This window comes from Sapajus apella, unplaced genomic scaffold, assembly GCF_009761245.1.
Source record: "Sapajus apella isolate SASKATOON/1434 unplaced genomic scaffold, GSC_monkey_1.0 scaffold21, whole genome shotgun sequence".
Lineage (NCBI taxonomy): Eukaryota > Metazoa > Chordata > Mammalia > Primates > Cebidae > Sapajus > Sapajus apella.
Window position 1 is genome coordinate 29,097,944 of NW_022436961.1, and position 25,645 is coordinate 29,123,588.

General features: G+C 48.6%; 1 protein-coding gene across 4 annotated transcripts in view; it reads left to right on the forward strand.

Annotated features, from left to right (window-relative positions):
* The window catches only part of DPYSL2 (dihydropyrimidinase like 2), a 136,187-nt gene that overhangs the window by 100,621 nt on the left and 9,921 nt on the right, over positions 1 to 25,645 (forward strand). For all 4 annotated transcript variants that reach the window (XM_032288577.1, XM_032288578.1, XM_032288580.1 and 1 more), the window contains exons 4-11: positions 1,587 to 1,751; positions 4,290 to 4,351; positions 4,863 to 4,943; positions 5,515 to 5,583; positions 12,027 to 12,147; positions 21,420 to 21,576; positions 21,933 to 22,074; positions 25,009 to 25,179. In XM_032288577.1, the coding sequence (XP_032144468.1) occupies positions 1,587 to 1,751; positions 4,290 to 4,351; positions 4,863 to 4,943; positions 5,515 to 5,583; positions 12,027 to 12,147; positions 21,420 to 21,576; positions 21,933 to 22,074; positions 25,009 to 25,179 (968 nt within the window). The remainder of the gene's footprint in view (positions 1 to 1,586; positions 1,752 to 4,289; positions 4,352 to 4,862; positions 4,944 to 5,514; positions 5,584 to 12,026; positions 12,148 to 21,419; positions 21,577 to 21,932; positions 22,075 to 25,008; positions 25,180 to 25,645) is intronic.

A 25,645-nucleotide genomic window follows, 5' to 3' on the forward strand; every position in this document is an offset into this window, starting at 1 on the left:
ATCTTGGCTCACTGCAACTTCCGCCTCCCGGGTTCAAGCAATTCTCCTGCCTCAGCCTCCCTAGTAGCTGAGATTACAGGCGTGCGCTATCACGCCCAGCTAATTTTTGTATTTTTAGTAGAGACAGAGTTTTACCATGTTGGCCAGGATGGTCTCAAAACTCCTGACCTCAAGTGATCCTCCTGCCTCGGCCTCCCAAAGTGCAATGGCTGTGTTTCTGATATTAAAAAGCCAAGCCCAGTTGATCAGAATTTAGCAGACTCTTGAAGATTTGATCCATTTCAGAAATCTGAGCTCTCCAGCATTACATGGGCTGACGTTTTCTTAGCTCAGAACTGCTTACCTGAGTGTACAAAATCTACCATTTAGGAAGAGTGATTCATTGCTTTAAGTGTCGAGTCCTGGTTTTTATCTTTATTGTTGTACAAGTTTGATTTGGCCTTGGAGAAATCATTTCAGTTTGTATTTTAGTGCTTGTGTGCAGAAGATGGGGAAGAATAGTCCTGGTAACCCTCCTGCCATCATGTTAACGGGCGAGAGCCCTCTAAGACCTAGGAGAGATAATAACAGGTGCAAAGGCCCTGTGGTGGGAGGCAGCGGGTAGATATTTTAGGAACTGGAAAATGGTCCATGTAGCTGGAAAGCAGGGTACCAGGGGAGAGATGGTCCAGGGTCATGTTATAGAGGTGTAGGTCAGGGCCACACTGGGCAGGATTTTGCACACCTTATTGGGGACTTTAATCTTTATCTGAAGAGCGGGGGAAGCCATGGGAGGATTTAATTTGGGGAATGACATAAGATTGATAGATATGCTGTCTCCTTTAATTCTCATAACAAATGTATGTGCTAGGTAATATTATCCCCATTTTAAACCAGCACAGAAATTAGGACAGTGGAGATGAAGGAGTTTACCCAAGGACATGTTGCGGGTGAATGATGGAGCTAGGAAAGCATCTCAGGTCAGCTTGCATCCAAAGTCCTCTGTCTTCCAGATCAGCCTACCTCCATAGTCATATAACAATGACTGTGGTCTTAAAACACTTTGAACTCTTAAGATGAGAGATTTCCCTTAAATTACAAAGTGGTATTATGCTTCAGAAATGTGAGCAGTAATGAGAGAGCAGGTAATGCCCGGGAAATTTTGAAAAGCGCGGTCCGTGTGGCTCTGCTCCAGCACCTTCAAGTTCCGTGCCGTCTGGTGGAGGGTGTCTCATAAGCTGCTTTCAACACAAAGAAGGGTTTGGCTGCTCCCCCGCCATTTGACACTGCGGCTGTCCATAAGGACTCATTGTCGGTGAAATGCACCCAACGCTTGAGCTTTCAGGGGTTTTGGGTTGGGTAATCAGATCTGGGCAGTGCATGCGTGGTTTCGCTGGAGACATCATCCAATGCCAAGTTTCTGCTTTCTGCTTTCTCCCTCTTGGATAATCAGCTGGGTTACATGGATTCTTAGAAGCTGGTTGTAGAGATCACCATCTCAATTTTGAACCCAAGAAGCCTTATTCAGGGTTCAAATGGGAAAATACCTGCTGGCTCACGGCCCTTGAGGCTTTCGGTGATGACGACACATGTCTGTTTCTTTCTAGTTGACCATGTGGTTCCTGAGCCTGGTACAAGCCTGCTCGCTGCCTTTGACCAGTGGAGGGAATGGGCCGACAGCAAGTCCTGCTGCGACTACTCTCTGCACGTGGACATCACCGAGTGGCATAAGGGCATCCAGGAGGAGATGGAAGCGCTTGTGAAGGATCATGGTAGGTTGCACTGACTCAGTGCCCACTGTACATGTTCCCACTTCAGTCCATCAACCGGCACAGCCCCAGGAAGAAAGGCTCAGTGACAGTGCTTCCAGATCCCATTTGTGCCTCATGCCCATGTCCGCCCCTGGGAAGGAGAGAGGGCTTTGGGCTGCAGCTTGTGCTGATTAGAGGTGGCCTTACACAGTGCAATAACATAAGCCTTCATTGATAAGGGAAGATGAGCGTTACTGCTGGGACCTATTCTTCGGTGACAGCTGCTCACCGCTTATTGGTTTGCGGACACTGTGCTATCTAGCCAGGGCGGGGAGTTGAGGCTGCCGAGAGAGTGATTTACTCTCAAAAAATAACAAATACACCGGGCACGGTGGCTCACGCCTGTAATCCCATCACTTTGGGAGGCTGAGGCGGATGGGTCACCCGAGGTCAGGAGTTCGAGACCAGCCTGGCCAACAAGGTGAAACCCCGTCTCTACTAAAAATACAAAAATTAGCTGGGTGTGGTGGCAGGCGCCTATAATCCCAGCTACTCAGGAGGCTGAGGCAGGAGAATTGCTTGAACCCGGGAGGCGGAGGTTGCAGTGAGCCGAGATCACGCCATTGCACTCCAGCCTGGAGAACCAGAGCAAGACTTCAACTCAAAAAAAAAAAAAAAAAATATATATATATATATATATGTATATATACACACACACACACACATATATATATATATCCCAGTGAGGATTCGGTCTCAGGAGTCTCAGGAGAGTGTTGGGCAGCCCCTTCCTACAAACCTGGACAAATCTAGGGTAGACTTGAGGGTTATGAGTCACTTCAAAACTGAGTGACAACCTGAGGGGTCTTTTCCATTCCCTAGCATTATTTTGGAGAAGAAATTTCCAGGGATTGGAAAGATTCACAGAGAGGCGGGAGGACTCTTTACCACCTCAAGGTGCCTCTGGCACTCTTGTCAACAGGAACCTTCGGGGTTTGGGTGGAAGAGCCAGACCACATCGTCTTCCTGGGTCTCCTTGCGCTTGGCTAGAGACCAAATTAACCTCATTGGATCTTAGTGTTCAGGGAAGCATCTATTGCTTTAGGGTTCTGGGACTTCCAGGCTCAGAAGCACCATGTGCTGTTAGTGACATGGCAAGAGGGAAGTCTCTAGGTATCAGAATGGTAGAAAATGCCCCAGAATGAAAAGCAAGAGCCTTGGGTTTCTCTGATCTTGCACAGACTATGTGACCCTGGGTAAATTGCTTACATTTTATGGGCGTCAGTTTTTTAGACAATTCTCACATGGGGGTCTTGGATGAGATGTCGTCTAAGATTCTTTCCAGCACAAAGCTTCCATATAAAAGAAAATAGGTAACCTTTGACTTCTCACTTTTGAGCATACCGGGACTCTGACCGATTTAACTGTGGCTACTTAAACTGAATCTACTCCAAACCAGGCAGGAGGGTTACCATGGTTACTGTTGCCTGGCAATGGGAGAAGGGCCAGGATGTCCAGAGGCATTTAACTCAGGCAGCTCCCAGCACCCCCCAGGTGGCTTGAATTAAGCTCCAAGGCTTCGAGGTTGTCAGGACAATTGTTTAAAATTGTGATGAATGTTGGGCAGGGATGTTTGGTCTGGTGCCTGGGGAGGCAAGAACTCCAAGACGCCAGGATGAGAATTGCAACATCTGCTTGTTGAACTGATGGACCTTTTCTTACTTAAAAAATCATTTTCTTAAAAATCAGCATGGAAGGCAGTCTGTCTGCCAAAAAAAAGACATTTATCCAGCTCTTCATGGGCAGAAATTTCTAATTCATTTTCTTGTTAGAGTCGCAACAGACTTGTTTGGTGGGGGCAGCTTAAAAAATTAACCGTGGTAAAATAAATATTACAATTACCATCTGAACTGTTTTTAAGTGTACGTGCAGTTCAGTGTTTAAAAATACACTCATAATGTTGCTGCAGCCATCAACACCCTCCATCCACAGGACTCTTTAGCTTGCAAAACGAAAACCCTACACCCATTAACCACTAACTCTTCACTCTCCTTAACCCCAGTGCCTGGCAACCTCTGTTGTACTTTCTGCCTGTGAATTTGACTTCTAGGGACCTCATACACACTTTCTGTATGTCTGCCTTGTTTTATTTAGCATAATGTTTTCATATTGCTAAATAAAGGTCAATCCATATTGGAAAACATATCAAAATTTCTTCCTTTAATATTTCACATAGTATTTGTCCTTTGGCAACTGACTTATTTCTCTTACTGTGTTGTCCTTAAGGTTTCTCCATGTTGTAGCATATGTCAGGATGTCTTTCCTTTTTACAGGCTGAATAATATTCTACTGTATGGATAGACCACATTTGGTTTATTCATTCATCGGTTGATAGAGGCTTGGTTTTTGCTTCCACCTTTTGGCTATTGTGAATAATGCTTCTGTGAACATGGGTGTGCAACTAATGGCAACTTTTAATTCTTTTAATTTTTCTGTAATTTTACAAGTATATTTTGGTTTATCTATTAAAAGTCCACCTCTCTATTTTGTCTGTACTAGGGGTAAATTCCTTCCTCGTGTACATGGCTTTCAAAGATCGCTTCCAGCTAACGGATTGCCAGGTAAGAAAGTTGGCTTTTTGGAAGGGCCCCCCTGTGGCTGTTGGGGAAAACAGTCTCCAGTGAATGCATGTCCCCTGGCTTCCTGGGAAGTGGCTGGTGGATGCAGTTGCTGATGTAATTGAGCCTTGAAAGAGAGTATGAACCCAGTGCCCTGGCCTCTAGCACTGCCACTCTACCACCTTGGATATGAGGCTCTGCCTAGCACGGTGTGTCTGGGAGGGGCACTCAGAACCTCCTCAGCAAACCTGGTGCAGAGCCAGGTGTCAGTCAAGAGCTTCTCACTCCTGGTCCACGTCCTGCTACGTTGTGCTGCCTCTGTTAATTTCTGAGGTGTCTCCATCCAGTGTGGCCAGAAACATTGCTCTCAGGCATGTCAGAAAAACCAGGCTAATAGAAGCAGCCTGCGCGTCCTATTTCTCATCCCAGAAATGCTGCCGGCAGGGAGATGATTGTCCTTGTGAACGGGAAGATGGAAGTCCCCTGTCTCTGACCCCACCCTTCTCTCTCACAGATTTATGAAGTATTGAGTGTGATCCGGGATATTGGCGCCATAGCCCAAGTCCACGCAGAAAATGGCGACATCATTGCAGAGGTACTGGGCTTTCTTTTTCATCATTTCTTCATCACCTGGAGGGTGAGAGCGAGGCTCAAGACAGGGAGGCGACATCTGTAGCTTAACACCAAGGTGGAAAAGCAGAGGGACCCAGTGTTCCCTGCTGGAGCTCTGCTCAGTCTCACCCATGGCGTGCATGCCAGTGACACACGTGCCTCTCCGTTTTCCCACAGAACATCTAGTCAGTTACCATTGCAGAGAGAGGCCATTTCTCTCGGCGCTGTAACACAGCTGCCTTGGGTGGGGTGCGGGAACCCTGATGTCACACACAGGCATTTTACAGTGTGGCTGAGGGCCGCAGATGCACCAGCTGTCAGCATCTCAGGGAACAGCGGAGTGGTTTGGGGAGGCAGCAATTGATCCATCCTGTTCAGGCGGGACTGGGAACAGGGCAGCGAACCCTTCTCTTCCTGAGGTCTTGGGATGAGGGCAGAACAGTCGGCAGTGACAGTTTTCCATCTTACCTGGATAACTGCATGCTGGGTCTCTGCCGTCAGAGCTGTGTGAAGTCCGCTCTCCCTCACAGCCTGGCTTTCTCTAAACATTGCAGGAGCAGCAGAGAATCCTGGATCTGGGCATCACGGGCCCCGAGGGACATGTGCTGAGCCGGCCTGAGGAGGTGAATGTCTGCCAAGCAGAATACACAAGTCCGTGTGCCTTGGGCACTGCGCAGAGCCACAGGGAACCCGTGTTGAGAAGGGGGCTTCTCTGATGCTGACTGGTCTTTCTGAGAAGCTATGGGTCACGTGTGTGTGTGTGTGTGTGTGTGTGTGTGCGCGCGCGCGTCTGTCAGTCTACACAGGCAAAGTGAAATGTTAGACTGCTCCTGAGGGTAAGGGCAGAAGATTCCTCTTTCTGTTTGTCATTTTCTAAGCCCTTGCTTGTGTAGACACAGACAGTTCTTCATTGGCATCCTGCAGTCTCGATTTTAGTGGTTCACAACTTACGGTCACCAAGGTCTTACCAAAGTTCACTGAAACATAGTTGGAAGGATTGAAAAGCTCTTCTAAATGTCTAGAAGGCATATGGGGAATTGTAATTTTTCCAAGGCAACCCTGCACAGGATACCACGTGATATGCAGAGTTTGGCAGACAGAATCTTTTAAAATTGTGGGGGAAAAATTCAGAGCAGGGGTCTGTGCTGGTCCAAAGGTGGAGACTCACCATCCTGGTGAGGTGCGTGAGCTTGAAGGGAGGGTGCGCACATCTTAGGTGATGAAGAACCTGACCTGTGTTCCTCCGTTAGAATTTGTGGCTGTGAAATACTTTTCAGAAGTTGGCTTCTTAATGACAGGCCGGATGTCAGGCTCTAGGGGCCCTGATTAGGGAGCAACCTGCAGCTTGCAGTGAAGAACGCGATGGGGGAATCTCTAGGGAACCACCAGGGTTTCCCCTTCATGGGAGGAAGTGGCAGAAAAGGGACTGGCGCAGAGCAGGGGTGTCAGATCACCAAGGGCTTGAGTGGAGGCTGACAGTGAGGAGGCTCCAGAAGCCCAGGAGGAAGGAGCTTGGCAAGAGCTCCCTGCAGGGCTGTGGCCATCGAGTCGCTGAGTGTCATCACTGTGCCGCCACCCTGAGTTCGGGATGTATTCTTGCTGGTACCAGGTTGGGAGGGGAGCTGCTCCCCGTGATGAGGAAGTGCATTCAGGAGGGATTGGGAGCGAAGGAGCCATTTGTGTACTGCCTGGGGTGTATGAGGGGGTGGTTGGGATCCATTCAGACATGAGGGGAAGGGATGAGGCTGAAAGAGGAGGAAGGAGGCAAGACAGGCAGAAAGAGGAGAGCGGGAGCTATCAGAATGCTCTGGACACAGTGAGGTCCATGCTGTGTTCTGCCCTTGTTGCTGCATGCATATGCGCTCTAGACACACATGTACACACAGACCTAGACACACATACACATACACACAGACACCTAGACACGCACACACATACACTGTAGACATACAGACAGACATTTCGATCTACACACACACAGGCAGATACACAGACATGCATGCTCCAAGACACTTTCAATACCATTTGAGGCCCTGAAGAGACATATTCCTCTTCCCAGGTGACAGGACAGAAGCCATGACATTTTCAGGATTGTATGTTGCTGCTCCAGGCCAGGAATGCAGGTCCTTTTGTAGCCATCAACCTTGTCATGTGCACTAAAAGCTGAAAGCGTGGCCTCATCCTTCAGGATGAGGGAGGCAGGCAGGCCCCTGTGACAGCTGAGGGAAGCCCGTGCTGAGATGGTAACTGGTGGACAGTGACTCCAGGGGACAGCCTGCAGGCAAGAGCAAGCTCAGGCCAGCTGACAATAAATGTGCCCGAGGCTGATTTTATGCACATTTGTGTGCATACAGATGCATGTGCACAAGCACACACATGCACACACATTCACACATACACGTGCATAGGCACAGACATGCACGTATACACACATACATATTTTCACACAAGTGCACAGGCACACGTGTATACACACATTTTCACATACACATACACGTGTGTAAGGACAGACACGGGTATGCACACATACATTCTCACACACATATGCACATATGTGCTTGCCCACACCTGTGCAGGCAGCATCCCACTTTTGCAGACACCCCAAGGGTTCCCTTCTGTGGCTTCACTTCTCCCTCCAGGCTGGCTTCGGGGTCTGCCTTCACTAGCTCCCCCAGGATTCACCTGTTGGGTGGTTTAAACCATGGCCTCGTAAGCCATGGTCGCCCTCAGCCCTGACCTCCCTGGAATTGGTCCTTTGTTCAGTCCTGAAACAGTCTTGGGATCAGGCCTTGGAAATGCACAGAGTCTAGGAGAGGTGGAGGGCTGATTGGGTTCTCATGTGGGCCCTGTTCAAAGCTGCCTCACTTAGCGCTCACGTGCCCTGGACGCTGTGTTCATGGCCCACATTTCAGCTTTGTAACTTTCCTGTGCAGGAGGTACAACAGCATCTTCTACGCACAACTCCAGGGGGTGCTATTCATGCAGGCTGCATGGCTGTATCCAGGGAGCACCCCCCATGTGTGGTGGTACCAGAGTTGTGCTGCAGTGGGCTCCTTGGTTATCTCTTTCTTTACCTGAGGACACTTTGGAAGCATGAAGTTAAGTGGCTGCCCAGTTATCAAAGCAAAGGAGCTAGCAAGTGCAGTGTTCCGCCTGATACCCGACCCCTCCCGCAGTGTACACACATGCAGCTTTAAGCCACACCTGGGCCTGGGCTTTATTAGAAAGTCTCCTCCTGTTTGGTGACTGGGAGCCAGTCCCTCCGCCTACCATGTACTAGCTGTACAGGAGGTCAGAAGACATCCTCTGAGAACAGCAAATGCCAGAGGAGGCCCCTGCTGAGACCCTCCTCTTGTCTAAGTTTTAGAGCCTTCCAAGGGGCTCGCATTCCTTCTTTCTCCTGCTTTCTGCAGAGAGGAACCCAGCACAGAAAGTGCCTTGGCTTTACTGAAGAGGAAAAAGCACTCCCTTGTTATTCTGGTTGTCTTCGTCCATTCTCACACTGCTATAAAGAAATACCTGAGACTGGGTAATTTATACAGAAAAGAGATTTACTTGATGGTTCGGTATGGTTGGGGAACCTCAGGAAACTTACAGTCTTGGTAGAAGTGAAGGGAAAGCAGGCATGTCTTATGGCGGCAAGAGAGAGCGAGCAGAGGGCAAACTGCCACTTTGAAACCATGAGATCTTGTGAGAACTCATTTGTTATCTCGAGAACAGTGTGGGGGAAACCTTCCCCATGATCCCGTCACCTCCCACCGGGTCCCTCCCTCAACGCGTGGGGATTACAATTAGAGATGAGTTTTGGGTGGGGACACAGAGCCAAACTGTATAATGGGTATTTCGACCAGTGAGATTAAAACAGTTTTTACACGATTAGGCCCAGGGGGCTTCTCTTGTAGAAGCGGTTGCACTGAGAACTTCAGAATTCCCAGCAACTAATGACGGAGTCTCCTTGGGGGCTGGCAGACCTGGGGATGCATCAGTGAGGGAGTCAGTTTTTCCGCTGATTTAGAGGCCCCTCTTGTATGCCATGCCCTGAGTAGTTTTACCTATAAGGACCGCCCGATGACGCGAGGAGGGGGGGACGCAGGGGGTCTTAAAGGCTTGAATGGCGGCAGAGCAGGATTAGAACCCAAGCCCGCAGGCACTTGCTGGCTGACGTCTTCTCCCTCGTGAGTTTGTCAAGCAGGATCTGTTGTGTGTTATACCCTGTGTGAGTGATAAAGAGAACACAGTATGGAACAATTTTGCATGAATTTGAGCTTCCCAGTCCACTTGGGGAGGTGCTGTGGGTGGAATGAAACACACCCCAATGTCACTTCTCTGCAGTTTGGTGACCTTTCCATCACTAGCATGATGGCTCTCTTGGATTTGAACTTTTTAAAATATATTCCTAGCTCACTAGGCTTTTCTTCCCAACTCACCATGTGAGACTACCCAGTAGGGTTTTCCATCCTTTTTTTGTTTTGTCTTGTTTTTTTGAGATGGAGTCTTGATCTGTTGCCAGGCTGGAGTGTAGTGGTGCAACCTTGGCTCACTGCAACCTCCACATTCCAGGTTCAAGTGATTCTCCCGCCTCAGCCTCCTGAGTAGCTGGGAATACAGGTGCATGCCACCATGCCCAGCTAATTTTTGTATTTTTAGTAGAGACATAGTTTCACCGTGTTGGCCAGTATGGTCTCGATCTCTTGATCTCGTGATCCGTCCACCTCGGCCTCCCGAAGTACCGGGATTATAGGCGTGACCCACTGTGCCTGGCCAGGATTTTCCCTCATTTTCTGCCCAGAGGATTGGAAGGGACACTAGAGAGTGCAGAAGTCTGGAAGTGAACCGTCTGTGGCTGGGAGGAGGGGCGACTGAGCCTGCTTGCTGATGGGCAGTGCCTGGCCTTGTGGGAATGCCAAACAAGAAAGGGATCCTTCTTGAAGGGACTCTGGGCAAGGCGGGGAGAAAGAGGTTAGACACAAAGTGAGTATAGAGATAGAATGTGACAGCAGCTCTGAGCCGTAAGACTGATGTCTGGGAAGAGAGTGGGCACTTGGAGATGGGGGCAATGAAGAATCCTTCTCAGGGGCGGGCACTTTCCAGCATGCCTTGCAGAGTGATAGATGTCCTGACACTGCTGTGTGTCCCTGGACAGGTCACTTCTCTCTCTGAGTTGCCTCATCATTCAAATCAGAAGATAGGCACAGTGGCTCATACCTGTCATCCCAGCACTTTGGGAGGCCGAGGTGTGAGGATGGCTTGAGCCCAGGAGCTCAGGACCAACCTGGATAACATGGCGAAACCCCGTGTTGGGACGATAAATGGAGCAGTCACCTGTATCTCTGGGAGGTACTGAGGATTCTAGCGGAGTCCATCTCATACTTCACACCCCGGCACGATGTCCCTGTCCCCACCCAGTGCTGCCAGGCCATGAGCATCGCCGTTGTAAGTGGAGAGAGAGGGCGTGCCCTTCAGCTGTCTCAGGAATTAAAAACATTTGGGTGTTTAATGAAGTTTTTCAAGAGCCCTTTGCTTGGACTCTGGATTTCTAGGCATCCCTCTTCACATAGTTGCTGCCTGCAAGGCCAAATGTGAACGAAGTTGTCTCAGCTCTGCTAAATTAGATTACCAGTTAGTGTAATTATATGACTTAATCTTTTGACCAAGCTCTGGTGAAGTCAAGGTAGCTAATTCAGTGATAGGGGCTCAGTTATTTCTTGTGAAAAATAACAGCATTCTGTAGAACAGCCTAGATTGAAATACCATGAACATAAAATGAAGTCATTTATTTGCTCAGCAAACATTTTTGAGCACCTGCTGTGTACCAGGCAGGACATTGGGAGCTACTGGGGGTGGGGCATGGAAGATACTAAGCAGTGAGTAAGCCCCAGCCCCTCCCCTCCAAGAGTGCAAGCCACAGCCCTTTTGCCGGGATTTGGAGAGGGAGCCAGTGATGTTCTAAGATCTGCCTTCCACAATTTTGCCTGCTCCTTCCCTTGCCTGCTGCTGATTCCTCTGTAGGATAGACCTTGATCCAGGGCGTCTTCCACAGTCATCACGTGGGATTTGAAATATCATTCCCCGGCACATCCGATCTAAAGCGCCAGATTATTTACTCCAGCAGTTCTCCGGTCTTTGCTGAAGGTCGTACCAGGCTAGGGCTGGCCACATTTTTGCTTCACACACAGGGGTCATTGGTGCAGACAAACGCAGCCCGCTCTGTTCCCAGAACCCTGTGAGGCTGCATTGTTTTGTGGGTGATGCTGACGTCATTCATGAGCATTTAATGGGAGCCCAGCACAAACACCGCATCACTGAATGTCTTGACTTGAGATCCTGGGAGCAGAATGAATGTATGGAATTGAGAGCAATCAGTGTCTGTGCGTGGTGGTTCTCAAACAGTAGTGTGAAAATCACCCACACTGCTGGATCCCACCCTCAGAGTTTCTAGCCCGTGAGTTTCTAGTCCAGGGCAGAACCAGAGAATCTGTGTTTCTTACAGACTCTGGGCCAATGCTGATGTCACAGGCTTGCTGCCTGCACCTGGAGAAGGGTCAGAAGGGAATTTTCTTCTCTCTCTCTTTTTTTCTTTTTTTGAGGTGGAGTGTCACTCTGTTGCCCAAGTTGGAGTACAGTGGTGCCATCTCAGCTCACTGCAACCTCTGCCTCCTGGGTTCAAGCAAGTCTCCTGCCTCACACTCCCAAGTAGCTGGGATTACAGGCACCTGCTGCCATGCCCGGCTAATTCTTTTGTATTTTTAGTAGATACGGGGTTTCACTGTGTTGAACAGGGTGGTCTTGAACCCAGATCTCAGGTAATCCACCTACCTCAGCCTCCCAAAGTGCCTGGTTTACAGGCGTGAGCCACTGTATGCGGCCACAGGAGGGAATTAGTTCAACAAAACTAATGCTGAGAGACACAGGGCAAGTCACACTCCTCCGAATTGTCCCTTGGGGTAGGATCTTGGAGACTCAGCAGCCTTACCTTCATCTTAGCCTCCCTCTGGGGTGGAGGATAAAGGTAGGGGCTCGTGAGGTGGGCTGAGCCAAATTCTCATGCTCTGCTGCTGTTCTGCAGGTTGAGGCTGAAGCTGTGAATCGTGCCATCACCATTGCCAACCAGACCAACTGCCCCCTGTATATCACCAAGGTGATGAGCAAAAGCTCTGCCGAGGTCATCGCCCAGGCGCGGAAGAAGGGTGAGTGCTATGGCCAGACTGGCTGATGGCAGGCAGACAGGTTTGGAAGGGAGAGGGGGCTCTTCACCGGGGAGGGCTCTTTTTCCAGACCCTCATGCCAAGTGGGCCACTTGCACCACATCCTGGCATTAACCTAATTACAGCCCGGCAAGGCAGGAGCTCCAGTTTCCTCCTCTGCTCCACTGCTGCGGCCTTGTTAGTGTCTATTTAAAGCCGTGTGCACGTGAAGGTGGCGTGGGCAGGCACACGTCCCCCAGCCCCCGTCGAAGAGTTGGACTTACTTTGACGTGGTTGAAATGAACGAGGCCCATACACAGATTACGTCATTTTCTATTCACCACAGAATCCTTGGTGGCGTCATGCACCTCCCCTCCAGGGCTGGGAGTGATTTCTGCCGGGATATATAAGGCAGCCTTGTGGGGTGTGGGGATGCATTTTGCCCCAGACACTATCACGTCCAGATGTTTTGGTGCTTGATAAACTCTCGTTGCGTTCTGAACTGAGGCTGGTTCTCTGGTATTGCTAGGGCGTCCATCGAGAAGGGTCCTGAAAACAATTAAGTGTAGCTTCCAGTGCTGCCTCTAGGGGACGCCCCACGAAGCACCTCATGCATTATGAATGCAGCTGAGCCCTGTTGTCACCTGCTGCTGACTACATGAATTTGGATAATCACACCGCGTGTTTCATGCTTGGGACTTGGGAGTTCTCTCCCAAGCATTGATTTTGATGGTGGATCTTGGGCGGATAGGAAATGAACATTATAAAAGGGCCCCTTCTTTCTTCCTTCCTTTTTCCCTTTGATGTCCCCTCCTCCCCTTTGTCTGTTGGGATCTCTCCATCTCTGCGTCTCCCCTTCCCTTATTTCCTGATTTCTGTTTCATTTTATCTTTCATTTGACTGTCTTTCTCAGTTCCTCTGTCATTCTCTCTCGGTGTCTTTCTTTCCCTGTTAGGCGGGAACCCTTTGACCTCTATGGCTTGGTTTCTACTTCTCTGATCATGTGATCCACATGAATCAAGGTGGGCTGTGGGAGTTTTTCACTGGCAGGTGACTTGCTGCCAGCCCTGGACCAAATTGTTCAGTGACCACTGAGTCATCTTGTCCCAGGAGTTGATGACTTCCAGACGGACCCAGCGGCTCCTGGCCCCCGTTCTTTGGAGAGCTCCTGGGGCTTCTGCTCTTAGGCTTTGCATCAAATGGTTGCCACGTTCCTGTCCTCTCCTGGTACCTTGAAGGACTTGCCTTTTTGAAATAAGAAACCATTCACCTAAAATAATGTAACCTATTCAGAATGAGCTTTGAGTTTTTTCTAGGAGTTACTGTGGATGACAGTGGAATCAGTGGCCCTGGATCACCCAGGCACACATTTGCAAGAGCGTTTGTGGGAATCGGCCTCTGTATGGAAGGCCGGCCACGGCACTCGTGCCCCCACATAGGGTGGGAATGGTTGGCATAGTGTCTGAAAGGGGGAAAGAGTGAGACAGCTTATTTTATGTATTTTACCACTGTGCTGTACCTAGATGATGATGATACATGAGTTAGGCTAACATTTCAACATAATTTTGGATAGAGGCCTTGTCTAAAGTTTATTCCATATTCAAACACATGCCTGTCCCAGTGAGAAGACGGAGGGGTCCTGCCTGTCCCAGGCTTCATTGGGGCAAGTGGAGTCATGGGGCAGGTGGAGTCATAGGCTTCCTCCTCTCTGTCCCTCAGGGTTCTTCCCACATGGAGTTGTGGAGCTGGAGTGTGTTGTTGGCATGCCCAGTTTGGCCCTAGCACCCCAACTCAGTGCCCGGTAACCCCCGGTTTTTTTTTTTTTTTTTTTGAGACGGAGTTTTGCTCTTATTGCCCAGGCTAGAGTGCAATGGTGTGATCTCAGCTCACTGCAGCCTCCGCCCCCTGGGTTCAAGGGATTCTCCAGCATAGTCTCAGGCACCCACCACTACACCCAGCTAATTTTTGTATTTTTAGTAGAGACAGGGTTTTACCATGTTGGCCAGACTGGTCTGAGCTCCTGACCTCAGGTGATCCATGCACCTTGGCCTCCCAAAGTGCTGGAATCACAGGCGTAAGCCACCATGCACAGCCAATCCTGTTGTCTTTTTAAAAATTTATTTTATTTTTGAGATAGGGTCTTACTCTGTCACCCAGGCTGGAGCTAGGCAAGTGGTGTGATCTCGGCTCTGCAATCTCCTCCTCCTAGACTCAAGTGATTCTCCCGCCTCAGCCTCCTGAGTACCTCCGATTATAGGTGCTCACTACCACACCTGGCTAATTTTTATATTTTAGCAGAGATGAAGTTTCTCCATGTTGGCCAGAATTGTCTGGAATTTCTGACCTCAGGCGATCCACCTACCTTGGCCTCCTAAAATACTGGGATTACAGGTGTGAGCCACTGTGCCTGGCCACACCTGTTGCCTTTATAACCGTGACACCCTGTGTATCTTATGGGGTGAGCAGTAGGAGGGGACTTCAGTTTGTTTTCTTCCAGAGCCTTCTGAGTGTGAGTCTAACTGTGCCCATACCATAGTTCCCAGGATGGCATTTACATTCAAACTGTTACCCTTTAATCCTTGAAAGCCTGAGCTTTAGACAAAACTGAGCTGCCAGAAAGGAATTTGCAATGCATTCAGGTGCTAATGAGCAGGATGAGAGGTCCTAGCTAACTTCTGGGCTCTTAGGCTCTCTCCCATCTTGCTGAAACTTCCTAACAACTTTGGGAGGCAGCCCTGGCAGGAATTTTTATATTTTGTTTTACTTTGCAGCTGAGTAAACTGAAGCTCAGAGCTCATGAATAGTGGAATTGGGCTCGACCGGCAGGCGTCTAACTTCAGGCCACAAATATCCATGTTAATGTTTGACTGACTTACCTCCATGCTTTGAGATTATTTTAATACGGTGATGCTTGTGATCTGTGTCTGTTGGGGCTTAGCTCCTTAAGAAGCCTGACTGAAAAGGTGGCCTGACACCCAGCAGAGATATGGGTGATTTACAAGCCAGGATTCCCAAATAACCAAGAAGGAAACTCTGTAAGGGAGTATTAATTGGTTGCTGTCTGGGATCAGTATTTGTTCTTGGTTCAAACCCCAGCTTCACTGTATACCAGCCATGTGATGCTTCCCCAACATGTCCACGTGTCCTTTCCCATCTGCAAGGGGAGGATAGTAACCATGACTCATCTCACAGGGTGATGACGATGTGCATTACATGCACCATGAATGAAGAGACCCCCTAAACAGGCTTTGTGTGAGCAACATGGCTGTTTATTCACCCAGGTGCCGGCGGGCTGAATCTGAAAAGAGAGTCAGTGGAGGGCGGTGGGGTAGGAGTTGGTTTTATAGGTTTGGGGTAGGCAGTGGAAAGTTACAGAAGTTACAGTTCAGGATGTTTTTTGAAAGCTGGGAGAGGGGGGTTGTAGGGTCTGGAGTCACGAGGTTGACTTATCAGTTGAACAAGGTTGGTGACAAAGTCCAGTTGCCTTATCAGTTGAGGTGTTAATAAGGAACAACTGAAGAATGTCTCAAAGTTAATTAGGCACCACAGGGGTTGGTCATTCTTCCCTTTTGTGGTTTTCCAGTTACCTCAGACTTTCTAGTTCTAGGAACTCATCTGGAGGTGTACGTGCGGGTCACAGAGGTTACCATGCGGTCCATGGCGCAGTCAGCCTAAAAGACCTTACAATGTGTAAATGAGATAACGCAGGTAAAGATGGAGAAGAGAAGCATGACCAGTTATTGTGATTTACAGGCTGAAGGGGCTGGTGGGACCTTGAGCTTGTGAGCAAAGCAGAGCAAAATGCCTGCTGACCCTGGGCAAGGCTTTTCTGCTCAGAATTGTTTGTTCACTTCAGCTGGGTTCTTCTGGCCCCTGAGGCAAGTGTGGGCATTGCCACATCCCCCTTTCTGATGCACCATTTCTTCCTCTGTGAATGAAGAGATTCTAAATTCATTCAGTGAACTTTCATGATGTGATACTTCAGGCCTGTGTACCAGGAACAAGAAATGGTCCCAACCACACTTAGCTCCTCCACGTGCAAGGGAAGGACGTTCAGTAGAAAGTCACGGGGGGAGGTCGACAGGGCTACAAAAGGGGTCAAGTCAGGAGGGGTAGGTCCCAGAAGGGAGCCTCGGGGGGTCAGGCTGCATTAGCAGACTTGAAATATTTCTACAATATGAGCTTTGAAAAATCATAATCCTGCCCTGGGAGAAGTAGGAATATCTCCTTCTCTTAGTGATCCACATGAACCTCCCCAGCTAGAGACTTGCCTGTCCAGAATCTAAGACAAGAGAAGTTCAGGACAGTGAGGATATGAGTTGAAACAAATGAGAACCATTTTCCCATGCCTGCATGACCCAGCGCGACTGCATCTTGCCTTCCCTGAGGGACAAACTGTTTCCATCAGTTGCTCTGAGCCGTTCAGCAGGATGGCGTGTCATCAAACCAATTTGGCATCTGAGGCAATGAACACAGAGCCAGGACCAGAAGACTGGGGCCATTTTACTCTTGAAAAGAACTTAGACAGTGATCAGCTTAATAGGCTCATTTCATGGAAGAGAAGTAGAAATGCAGAAATGGAAAATCTTGCCCTAGATCATGCAGCCTGTGGGAATTAGACACCATGATTCCAGACTCCTGGCCAGCTCTCTTTCCCTGGAGGGCCCCTCCTCTAGAATGGGCTCCCTCTGACCACATTTTGCCCATGTGTGAAATCCAGCATGACCGCTGATGCTGTCCATATGTGAGTGGTGGCCCGTGGGCAGTGCCTGATGACCTCATCTGGTGGACATTCTTTTCCATCCTCCTCACCCCACCCCCGTAACCCAGGTGCAGAAACATTCAGGGCGTTAAACCCTGGGAACTTCAATTTGAGATAAGACTTCATATGTCCTGCGGGTCAACAGGAGTGACTCAGGCATTATGAGAAGCACATGGTCATGGAGCCTGTGAGGACCACCTCAACTTGGGGATGAATCCTTAGTTAAGCTTATGTATGATGTTGCAATCTTGAACAGAAAAGGGGAGTGAGAGAGGAGAGGAGAGAGGACAGTAGCAGGGAGGGATTTAAGAATTATATTTAAGGTATCAGTTCACACAATTGTGGGGATGGCAAGTGTGAAATCTGCAGATCAGGCCAGAGACTGGAGACCCAGGGAAGAGCTGATGTTGGCACTGGAGTCCAAAGGTAGAATTCCTTCCCATTCTATACCCTCACTTTAACAGCAGATGCTCTGCAAGGTTGGGAATTCAATTTGCATTGTAATTCAGCCACTGGCAGAATGAGATCCTCCGTCTGCTTTTCAGCCATCTCAGCTCTGCATCTGTGAGACATAAGGGTAGACATAGAAACTTTTGGGTCATTCGTGTGGTGCTTGAGCTGGGAATTTGAATCCCTGGATTCATTCTTTTTTTCCCCCACTTTGTCTAGCATAATCAGGAGCAACCAACCACTCTCGTTATACTTGTTGATTTGACAAAGATGTTTAAGGTATGGGCTACACAGTCACCTAGAACTTAGTCTCTTAGAAGTCTTTGGGAGTACTCAGTAATATTTTCTGTATATCTATTATCCCATCATGCCTTGTACTCTCCCCTTTTTACTACTGGACATAGAATCATTAATGCCTTTAATCCAATCAGATTGGAGAACAATTTCAGAAACCTCAGAACCTATTCAGAAACCTCATTTTTAAGGTGATGTTCGTCTAGAACCACTCTTGCTACGAAAACCTGACAGTACAGGCCCCAGGCTGTTTGTTAGGGTCTGGCATAAATTTTTGCAAAGGTGAAGGAGAATGGTGAGAGTATGTGTGTCTGTCTGTCTGTCCAACCCAGACGGTTTTCAGTCTGCTTTGGTGGCTGCATATTGAGCTACAGGTACCTGGTTTTCCAGAGTTCCCACTTTAGGTTTGTTCTTCTGCTTCTCATCAATGGGAAGTGACTGCCGGAGCTGGGAGCTGTCAGGCATTTCTAAATCCCAGCCTTGCGTTTATTCTTCATGAATGCACATGGGCCCCAGGCTGGTTGTAAATAAGCACCAGCTCCATCCCCTACAGTTCTTGGCCTTTTACTAGAGAGCCTGCCAGAGGCTGGCTTGGTCACTTCCTTCAGTTTAGACGTTTCCCTGGAGAAGAAAGTCACGAAGGTTTAGCGGGCACCAAGAAAGCATCAGCAGTGTGTTTAGAGAAGTGCAGAAGGGCTAGTTCAGCTCATTCCATGGTTTATTATTATTAGTGGTAATTATTTCTGGCATGCAGTTAGTTCAAGAGTGTCTGTGGCCTGGCTGAACTCCGGAAGTGCATCCCCAGCTCCCTCCTATGAATGTTGATAGACCCAAGAGGGGAGCCCTGGATGGGAGGCTCCAGGCCCCTGGGGATGGGATGCAGAGACCCCATATGTAGATCATACTCTCATGGAGGTAGAAGCCTTGCACATGATGGCTAAACTCCTGTCCCCCATTCTGGGACTAAGGAAAGAAAACCCAAAAGACAGCAAGGACCTCTGAATCCCTGAGGGAAGTCCAACAGAGCAAAGTAGAACTGAGCCCACGCTGCCTTGGTCCCTTTCCTAGCATCCACTGCTCCTGCTCCTGAATGCCCCTACCTTTGCTTGGCTCTGGCCCAGCATCCACTCAGCCTTCGTTGAAGGAGGCAGGTTCTACTCAGCATTGGCATTGAAAGCTCTGACCCCGTTTTGGGTTTTCTAGAGGCTGAAGGGCCAAGTTCATTCTCTCGAAGTGAGGTACATGTTTCTGTGCACACAGAGAAGGGGGATCCAGCTCCTCATAGAGCCATTCCCCGACCTCAAGCTGAGTCATGTTTCTCAGGGAGAGATAAGCCCGCGGTCAGCAGCATTCACCTCCATGGTATTCAGGCCCCTTTCCAACCAGCTCCTCAGACTCAAGTTTCCAGAGGCAGGGAGGAGGAGCAGGCACAGGGAGAGGACGAGTGTCGGCAAGTTACAGGAAACTCAGGAAAATGTTTATGTGTGTCCAGGGATTTTCAGAGACCATGCGGCCATTCTTCTTCTCCAGGCACCTCTGCTCTCATGAACTTCTTCATGTGGACAAAAGCAGGAAGCCTTTTGGGCCGCGCATCCCTTGTTTTCCCGAGACTTACACAGCCCTCACCTTTGTGCTTAGATGGACTGTGGCCAGCGGACCCCCAGGCCTGGCTGGATCTGGAGAGGTTTGCTGAACCGGATCTGTTTGATGCTTGAACCAAAAGCAGGGAGCCGGAGAGATCCTTTGAGAACTGATGGCTGCTGCTGTATGGGTTCTGCCTAGCCATTTGCATTTTGTAAAGGTCCTTTGTGGCGGCCAAGGCCTTCTTATTATGTGGTGTTTTTCCACTTTGGGATGAGATGGAGTGGTTTGTGCAAAAACCCTGATGGCTCTTTGCACCAGCTTTTGCCTGGGAGGCTTTGGGCAGGCCAGGAGCCAAGGGGACCCTCCCAGGCCTTGTGAGCACCTAGCATTGGCCCTTTGCTTCCTCTGGGCCTTTCTTCTGGAGAAGGTTTCCCTGGGTTTGGAGGCCTCCCTCCTGCTGGGGGTAGGGGCGTGGTTGCTGGTGGCCTGGAGTGAGCTGCCTGCTGTGGCCTCCAGCGCTCCCTGGCTGAACAGCGAGTCCTTTGTGAAATTCCTGAGGCAGGAGGGGCAGCTGTGCAGAGCCAGCTCTCAGAGTGGCCTGCAGAGAGGGTGTCGTGGTATATTATCAAGCGATAAGGCCTTTGGAAAGTCTGTGGAGAGGAAAGGAAACACATTCTTGACTGTGGTATGTTTGGCCTCGAGGGCTCTGTATTTGGAGAAGCAGAGGAGCTTGGCGACATTGTTGTGGGGTGAATTGGACAAAAATGTTTAAGGTATCAGCTACACAGTCATCTAAACCTTGCCTCTTAGAAGTTTTTGGGAGTAGCCCTGTGCTGGGGGGAGCCGGGGGGAGGTGACTTCAGCTGATGTGGGATCCAATTCCACGTTGCCTTTAATTAATAACATATTAGGCCATTTAATCAATTTAACACACATTTACAGAGTGCCTACTATGTGCAGGCAGGTAAATGATCTTCAAAGTGTCTCCATCAAGTGGAAAGTCAAAAATTCAAAACTGGGCCATGACTGGAAGGGAGGATGGGATTCTCGGATGGAGGGTGTGATACCCGAGTTGTGTTTCAGCCGATGTTAAAGTACCTCAGCTTCCAATAGTGAAGGGCATCTGATACTTCAGTGAGGAGGGTCTTTTTTTTTTCTTTTAAATTCTTGAATGCAGAAGGCTCCTTTGGAAGATTTTATGCAAGAGAATGGCATGGAAAGATTACATTTTAGTAGATCACTCTGTAAGTGTCATGTAGAGTGGATGGAGAGGTGAGGAGTGGGGTTGAGAGAGCAAACATAAATATAAGGTTCAGTTGGGAGGCTCATGGGAATGAGCTGGCGAGAAATGACGAGGGCCTGATTTAAGGAACGACTGTATTGAAGGCACTAAAGTACTGGCATTTACTGAATATACTTGAGTCTCAACTTTCTGGCTTACGTCTGAATGCACAGAGAAGAGGACATGATCTGAGCATCAGAGAGCTGACGTTTGTCTGTTAATTAAGTGAGGCTAGGCTTCTGGAAACTCTGAAATCCCAGTAGCATAATGTCCAGTTTGTTTCTCACTCAGAGTTGATTGTGAAGCTGATGGCTGTGACAGCTTCTTCCAGGCACTGACTCAGGGATCCAGGCTGCCTCTTGAGCAGATCTGGGGGGTTATGTATTTGCCCTGAAATACTTTAGCCTGGTGATGTCACATGTGATTTCCTCTCACAGACCTTTAGTCGGAGCTAGACACTGAGAGGGGCTAGGATTGTGAAAAGTTTGTGTGAATGAACAGGAAGGTTAAATTTGAGTGTCACAGGCCATGCATAAAGAATCCAGATGGTATCTGGGACTGGATGCTTGGACGCCATCTGAAGAGGAGATGAAGAGAGTTGAAAATAAGCAGTGTAGGCCACAGAAGCCTTCAGGATGTCTGGGATCCTCTAAGGAGGGTGTGTTGATTGAAGAGCAGGGGTCGAAGGTGGAATCTTAGGGAGCTCATGTTTGTGGGTGACAGGCTGGCTGAGGTACTGGATTTCACCAAGCCTCAGTTTCCTCATCTGTGAAGTAAGCCTGATGTTTCCGTGAAGGGACAGTGAGAGTGCTGGATGCTGCTGGGCCAGCAGTGGCTCCTCATAGGGGTAGTTTCCTTCCTGCTTCTTTGTGTTGGACCGAACCTTGTGTGTTCCGTTTTCAGGAACTGTGGTGTATGGCGAGCCCATCACCGCCAGCTTGGGAACGGACGGCTCCCACTACTGGAGCAAGAACTGGGCCAAGGCTGCTGCCTTTGTCACCTCCCCACCCTTGAGCCCCGATCCAACCACTCCAGACTTTCTCAACTCCTTGCTGTCCTGGTGAGTCCTGACGACTTCTTCACACTTCACATTCTCTGTCTTTCTCAGCCCAGATCGACCTGTTAGTGAAAACTGCATGGCGGGTGAGAGCAGGTGTATAAACCCAGAGGCCCTTGTTCACCAAATTAGGTTGGCTATATGAGTACAGGGAATTGTCATTCTAGCACCATTTTGGGAGGGGATTCTGGATGCAAACCCGGGTGGTTCTGAAAGTCAAGCCAAGCGGGTTGGAGGAGGCGTCAAAAGGACACCACTGTGGTTGGTATGGCGTCACCCATGGGACAGCCCACCAAATAGGTGTGAGCACACGGCATCCTGGCGAAGCTACAGTGCCATGTTATGTGTTTTCTCTGCAGTGGAGACCTCCAGGTCACAGGCAGTGCCCATTGCACGTTTAACACTGCCCAGAAGGCTGTAGGAAAGGACAACTTCACCCTGATTCCGGAGGGGACCAATGGCACTGAGGAGCGGATGTCTGTCATCTGGGACAAGGCTGTGGTAAGGAGCGATGGCCTCACTCCTTGGTGGCTCTCAGCCTTCTTTGTCCTCCTCGTCTGGGGGTCCTGGGGCGTGGAGGCCTTGAAATGACAGTGGAGGACATCCTAGAAGCCAGTACTTATGTGACAGTATTTCTGAGGGTCAGAAACCTTAGACCTCTCCTTATAGGTCATTTCTTCCTCAATGTTACATATGTATTTCTTTTAAAGAAATTTTAAAACTTATTTTCAGACACAGTCTTGCTCTGTCACCCAGGCTGGAGTGCAGCGGTACAATCATAGCTCATTGCAGCCTCAAACTCCTGGGCTCAGGTGATCCTCCCATCTCAGCCTCTCAAGTAGCTGGGATCACAGGCACACACTACCACACCTGGCTAATTTTTATTTTTTGTAGAGATGGAGTCTCACTGTGTGTATATGTAATATGCATGAGTGTGTAAATTATATTGGCATCATAGAGCTGGGTGTGGTGGCTCATGCCTATAATCGCAGCACTTTGGGAGGCCAAGGTGGGTGGATCATTTGAGCCCAGGAGTTCAAGACCAGGCTGGGCAACATGGCAAAACCCTGTCTCTACTAAAAATACAAAAATTAGCCAGGCATGGTTGTGTGTGCCTGTAGTCCCAGATACTCGGGGGGCTGAGGCAGAAGAGTCACCTGAGCCTTGGGAAGTTGAGTCTGCAGTGAGCAAAAATCAGGCCCTCCAGACAGGACGACACAGTGAGACACTGTCTTAAAAATATAATAATAATATTGGCATCGTACATACTATTTTGTAATCTGTTTTTTTTAAATTAATATATCATGGAAATGTCTCCACATGCTTAACTATACTTGAAAAAGCTGATTTATAATAGCAGACTCTTCCATGTGAATGCTAAACTGGGACTCATTTATTTATTTATTTGAGATGGAGTTTTGTTCTGTCGCCCAGGCTGGAGTACCATGGCACCATCTTGGCTCATTGCAACTTTCGCCTCCGGGGTTCAAGTCATTCTCCTGCCTTAGTCTCCTGAGTAGCTGAGATTACAGGCGTGTGCCACTGTACCCGGCTGATTTTTGTATTTTTAGTAGAGACGGGGTTTTACCATGTTGCCCAGGCTGGTCTTGAACTCCTGACCTCAGGCAATCAACCTGCCTTGACCTCCCAAGGTGTTGGGATTACAGGCATGAGCGACTGCGCCTGGTTGGGACTCATTTATAATTCTCTCTTTTTTTGGACGCAGAGTCTTACTCTATCCCCCCAGGCTGGAGTGTAGTGGCACAGTCTTGGCTCACTGCAGTGTCCACCTGCCGGGTTCAAGCGATTCTCCTGCCTCTGCCTCCTGAGTTGCTGGGATTACAGGTGCCTGTCACCACATCTGCCTGATTTTTTGCATTTTTAGTAGAAATGGGGTTTCACCATGTTGGCCAGGCTGGTCTTGAACTCCTGACCTCAGGTGATCTGCCCTCCTTGGCCTCCCAAAGTGCTGGGATTACAGGCATGAGACACGATGCCTAGCTACATTTATAATTACTGATTTTTTTTTTCTTCACTGGGATGTCATCCTTGTAGACATATCCTTGATTATGTTTATAGGAGAAATTTCTGCAAGTGGCATTGCTTGATTAAAGAATGTATATATTTTTTACATTTTTGATACTTATTTTAAAAGTTCCTTCCAGAACGTTTGTACTGCTTTATACCACCAGCAATATGTGTCAGTCCCTAGTGTCTTTACCACCTGGGTGTTATTTGCAAAAAGCCACTATTTGTTGATTTAATAGGTTAATTTTGTGTCTCATTGTTTTAAATTTAATTTCATCAATTACTGATTAGAGTGAAAAGTTTTTCATATGCGTATTGGCCGTTTGTACATTTTTCTCCTTCTTAATGCCAGTTCATTTCCTTTGCCCAGATTTTTTTATTTTCTGGATTTAGAGTGGGTTTGGGAGGGGAAGCACTTGATAAAATGTGACTGGTACCTAAAACCAGATGTGGGGCTGAGACTTCTAGGTTGGCTAGGCTAGCAGGTGACATCTGGCTAGGCATGGTGGCTCACGCCTGGAATCCCAGCACTTTGGGAGAGTGAGGTGGGACGATTGCTTGAACTCAGGACTTTAAGACCAGCTGGGCAACATTGTGAGATCCCATCTCTAAAATAGAAAAAAAACTTAGCCTAGTATGGTGATACATGCCTGTCTTTCCTGCTACTCGAGAAGCTGAAGCAAAATAATTGCTTGAGCCTCAGAGGTCGAGGCTGCCCTGAGCTGTGATCACTTCACTGCACTCCAGCCTCAGTGACAGTAAGACCCTGTCTCCAAAAAAAAAAAAAAAAAAAGGCAGGCTAGATTTGTGGCTGCATTTTGTTGAAAAGGACAGCCAATTGGGCCAAATGATATTTCCTAAAGAGACATTGCCACCCCTGCAAATTAAATGAATTTTTTTTTTGTTTTGAAATAATTATAGATTAAGAAGAAGTTGCTAAGACAGCACAGAGAGGTCCTGGGCACCCTTCACCCTGCTTCCCCCATGTTCATGTCTTCTGTAATTGTAGTATGATATCAAAACCAGGACACTGGCAGTGGCAGAATGCGTGGGCATAGCCCTAGGCTCTGTGGCCACCTGTGGGGTCATGTGACACCGCCACCATCAAGATGCAGGTCTAGTCCAGCACCTCAGAGACCTCCCTCTTGCTTTCCTCCTCTGCACCCTCCCTAACCCTGGAAGAACCCATCTAGCCCCTCATCTGTTCTCCCTCTCTACCATTTTGTTATTTGGAGAACGTTATGGAAATGGAGTCATAGAGAGTGTGACCTTTGAGACTGTGTTTCACTTGGCACAATATCCTTGACATCCATCTAAGCTGTTGTGTGTATCGTTTTATTGCAAAGTAACTTTGTAACTCGTTTTTGCTGTGTGCCTGGTGTGCTCACCCTGTGCTGTCTCCCTCAGGTCACTGGGAAGATGGATGAGAACCAGTTTGTGGCTGTGACCAGCACCAATGCAGCCAAAGTCTTCAACCTTTATCCCCGGAAAGGCCGCATTGCTGTGGGATCCGATGCCGACCTGGTCATCTGGGACCCTGACAGCGTGAAAACCATCTCTGCCAAGACGCACAACAGCGTAAGACCTGTTAACCATGCAGACCCCATTAGAACGAATTACAGTCACAGAGAGACAGACAGAGGGAGAGCCCCGGGGTTTCTAGAAATAACTCGCTGTGATGGGAATGCACATTTCCTGAGGATGTTATGATTTGCAATTTGCTTGGAAAAGAATAGTTATTCATTTTCTTTAGTGAGGTCAATAAGACTGTTAACTCTTATCATCACTTTGGAGTACCACAGTCTCTCTAGCTATAGGCTTTTAAGAGCCTCCAAAGTGATGCCAGGATGTGCAAAGCTTCTAGAAGTCAGGCATTGTTCCATTTTCATAGTTTGGCATAGCACTTCTCATGGCAATACTTGGTGCAAGGGACCTCAATGAAACAGTGAGATGTCCTCTCCTGAGATGCCCACTGGGGACTTTGATCCTCTTAAGCCATTGTTTTCTCAGGCCAGTGTCCCTACAGCAACCTGAATGACAGCCG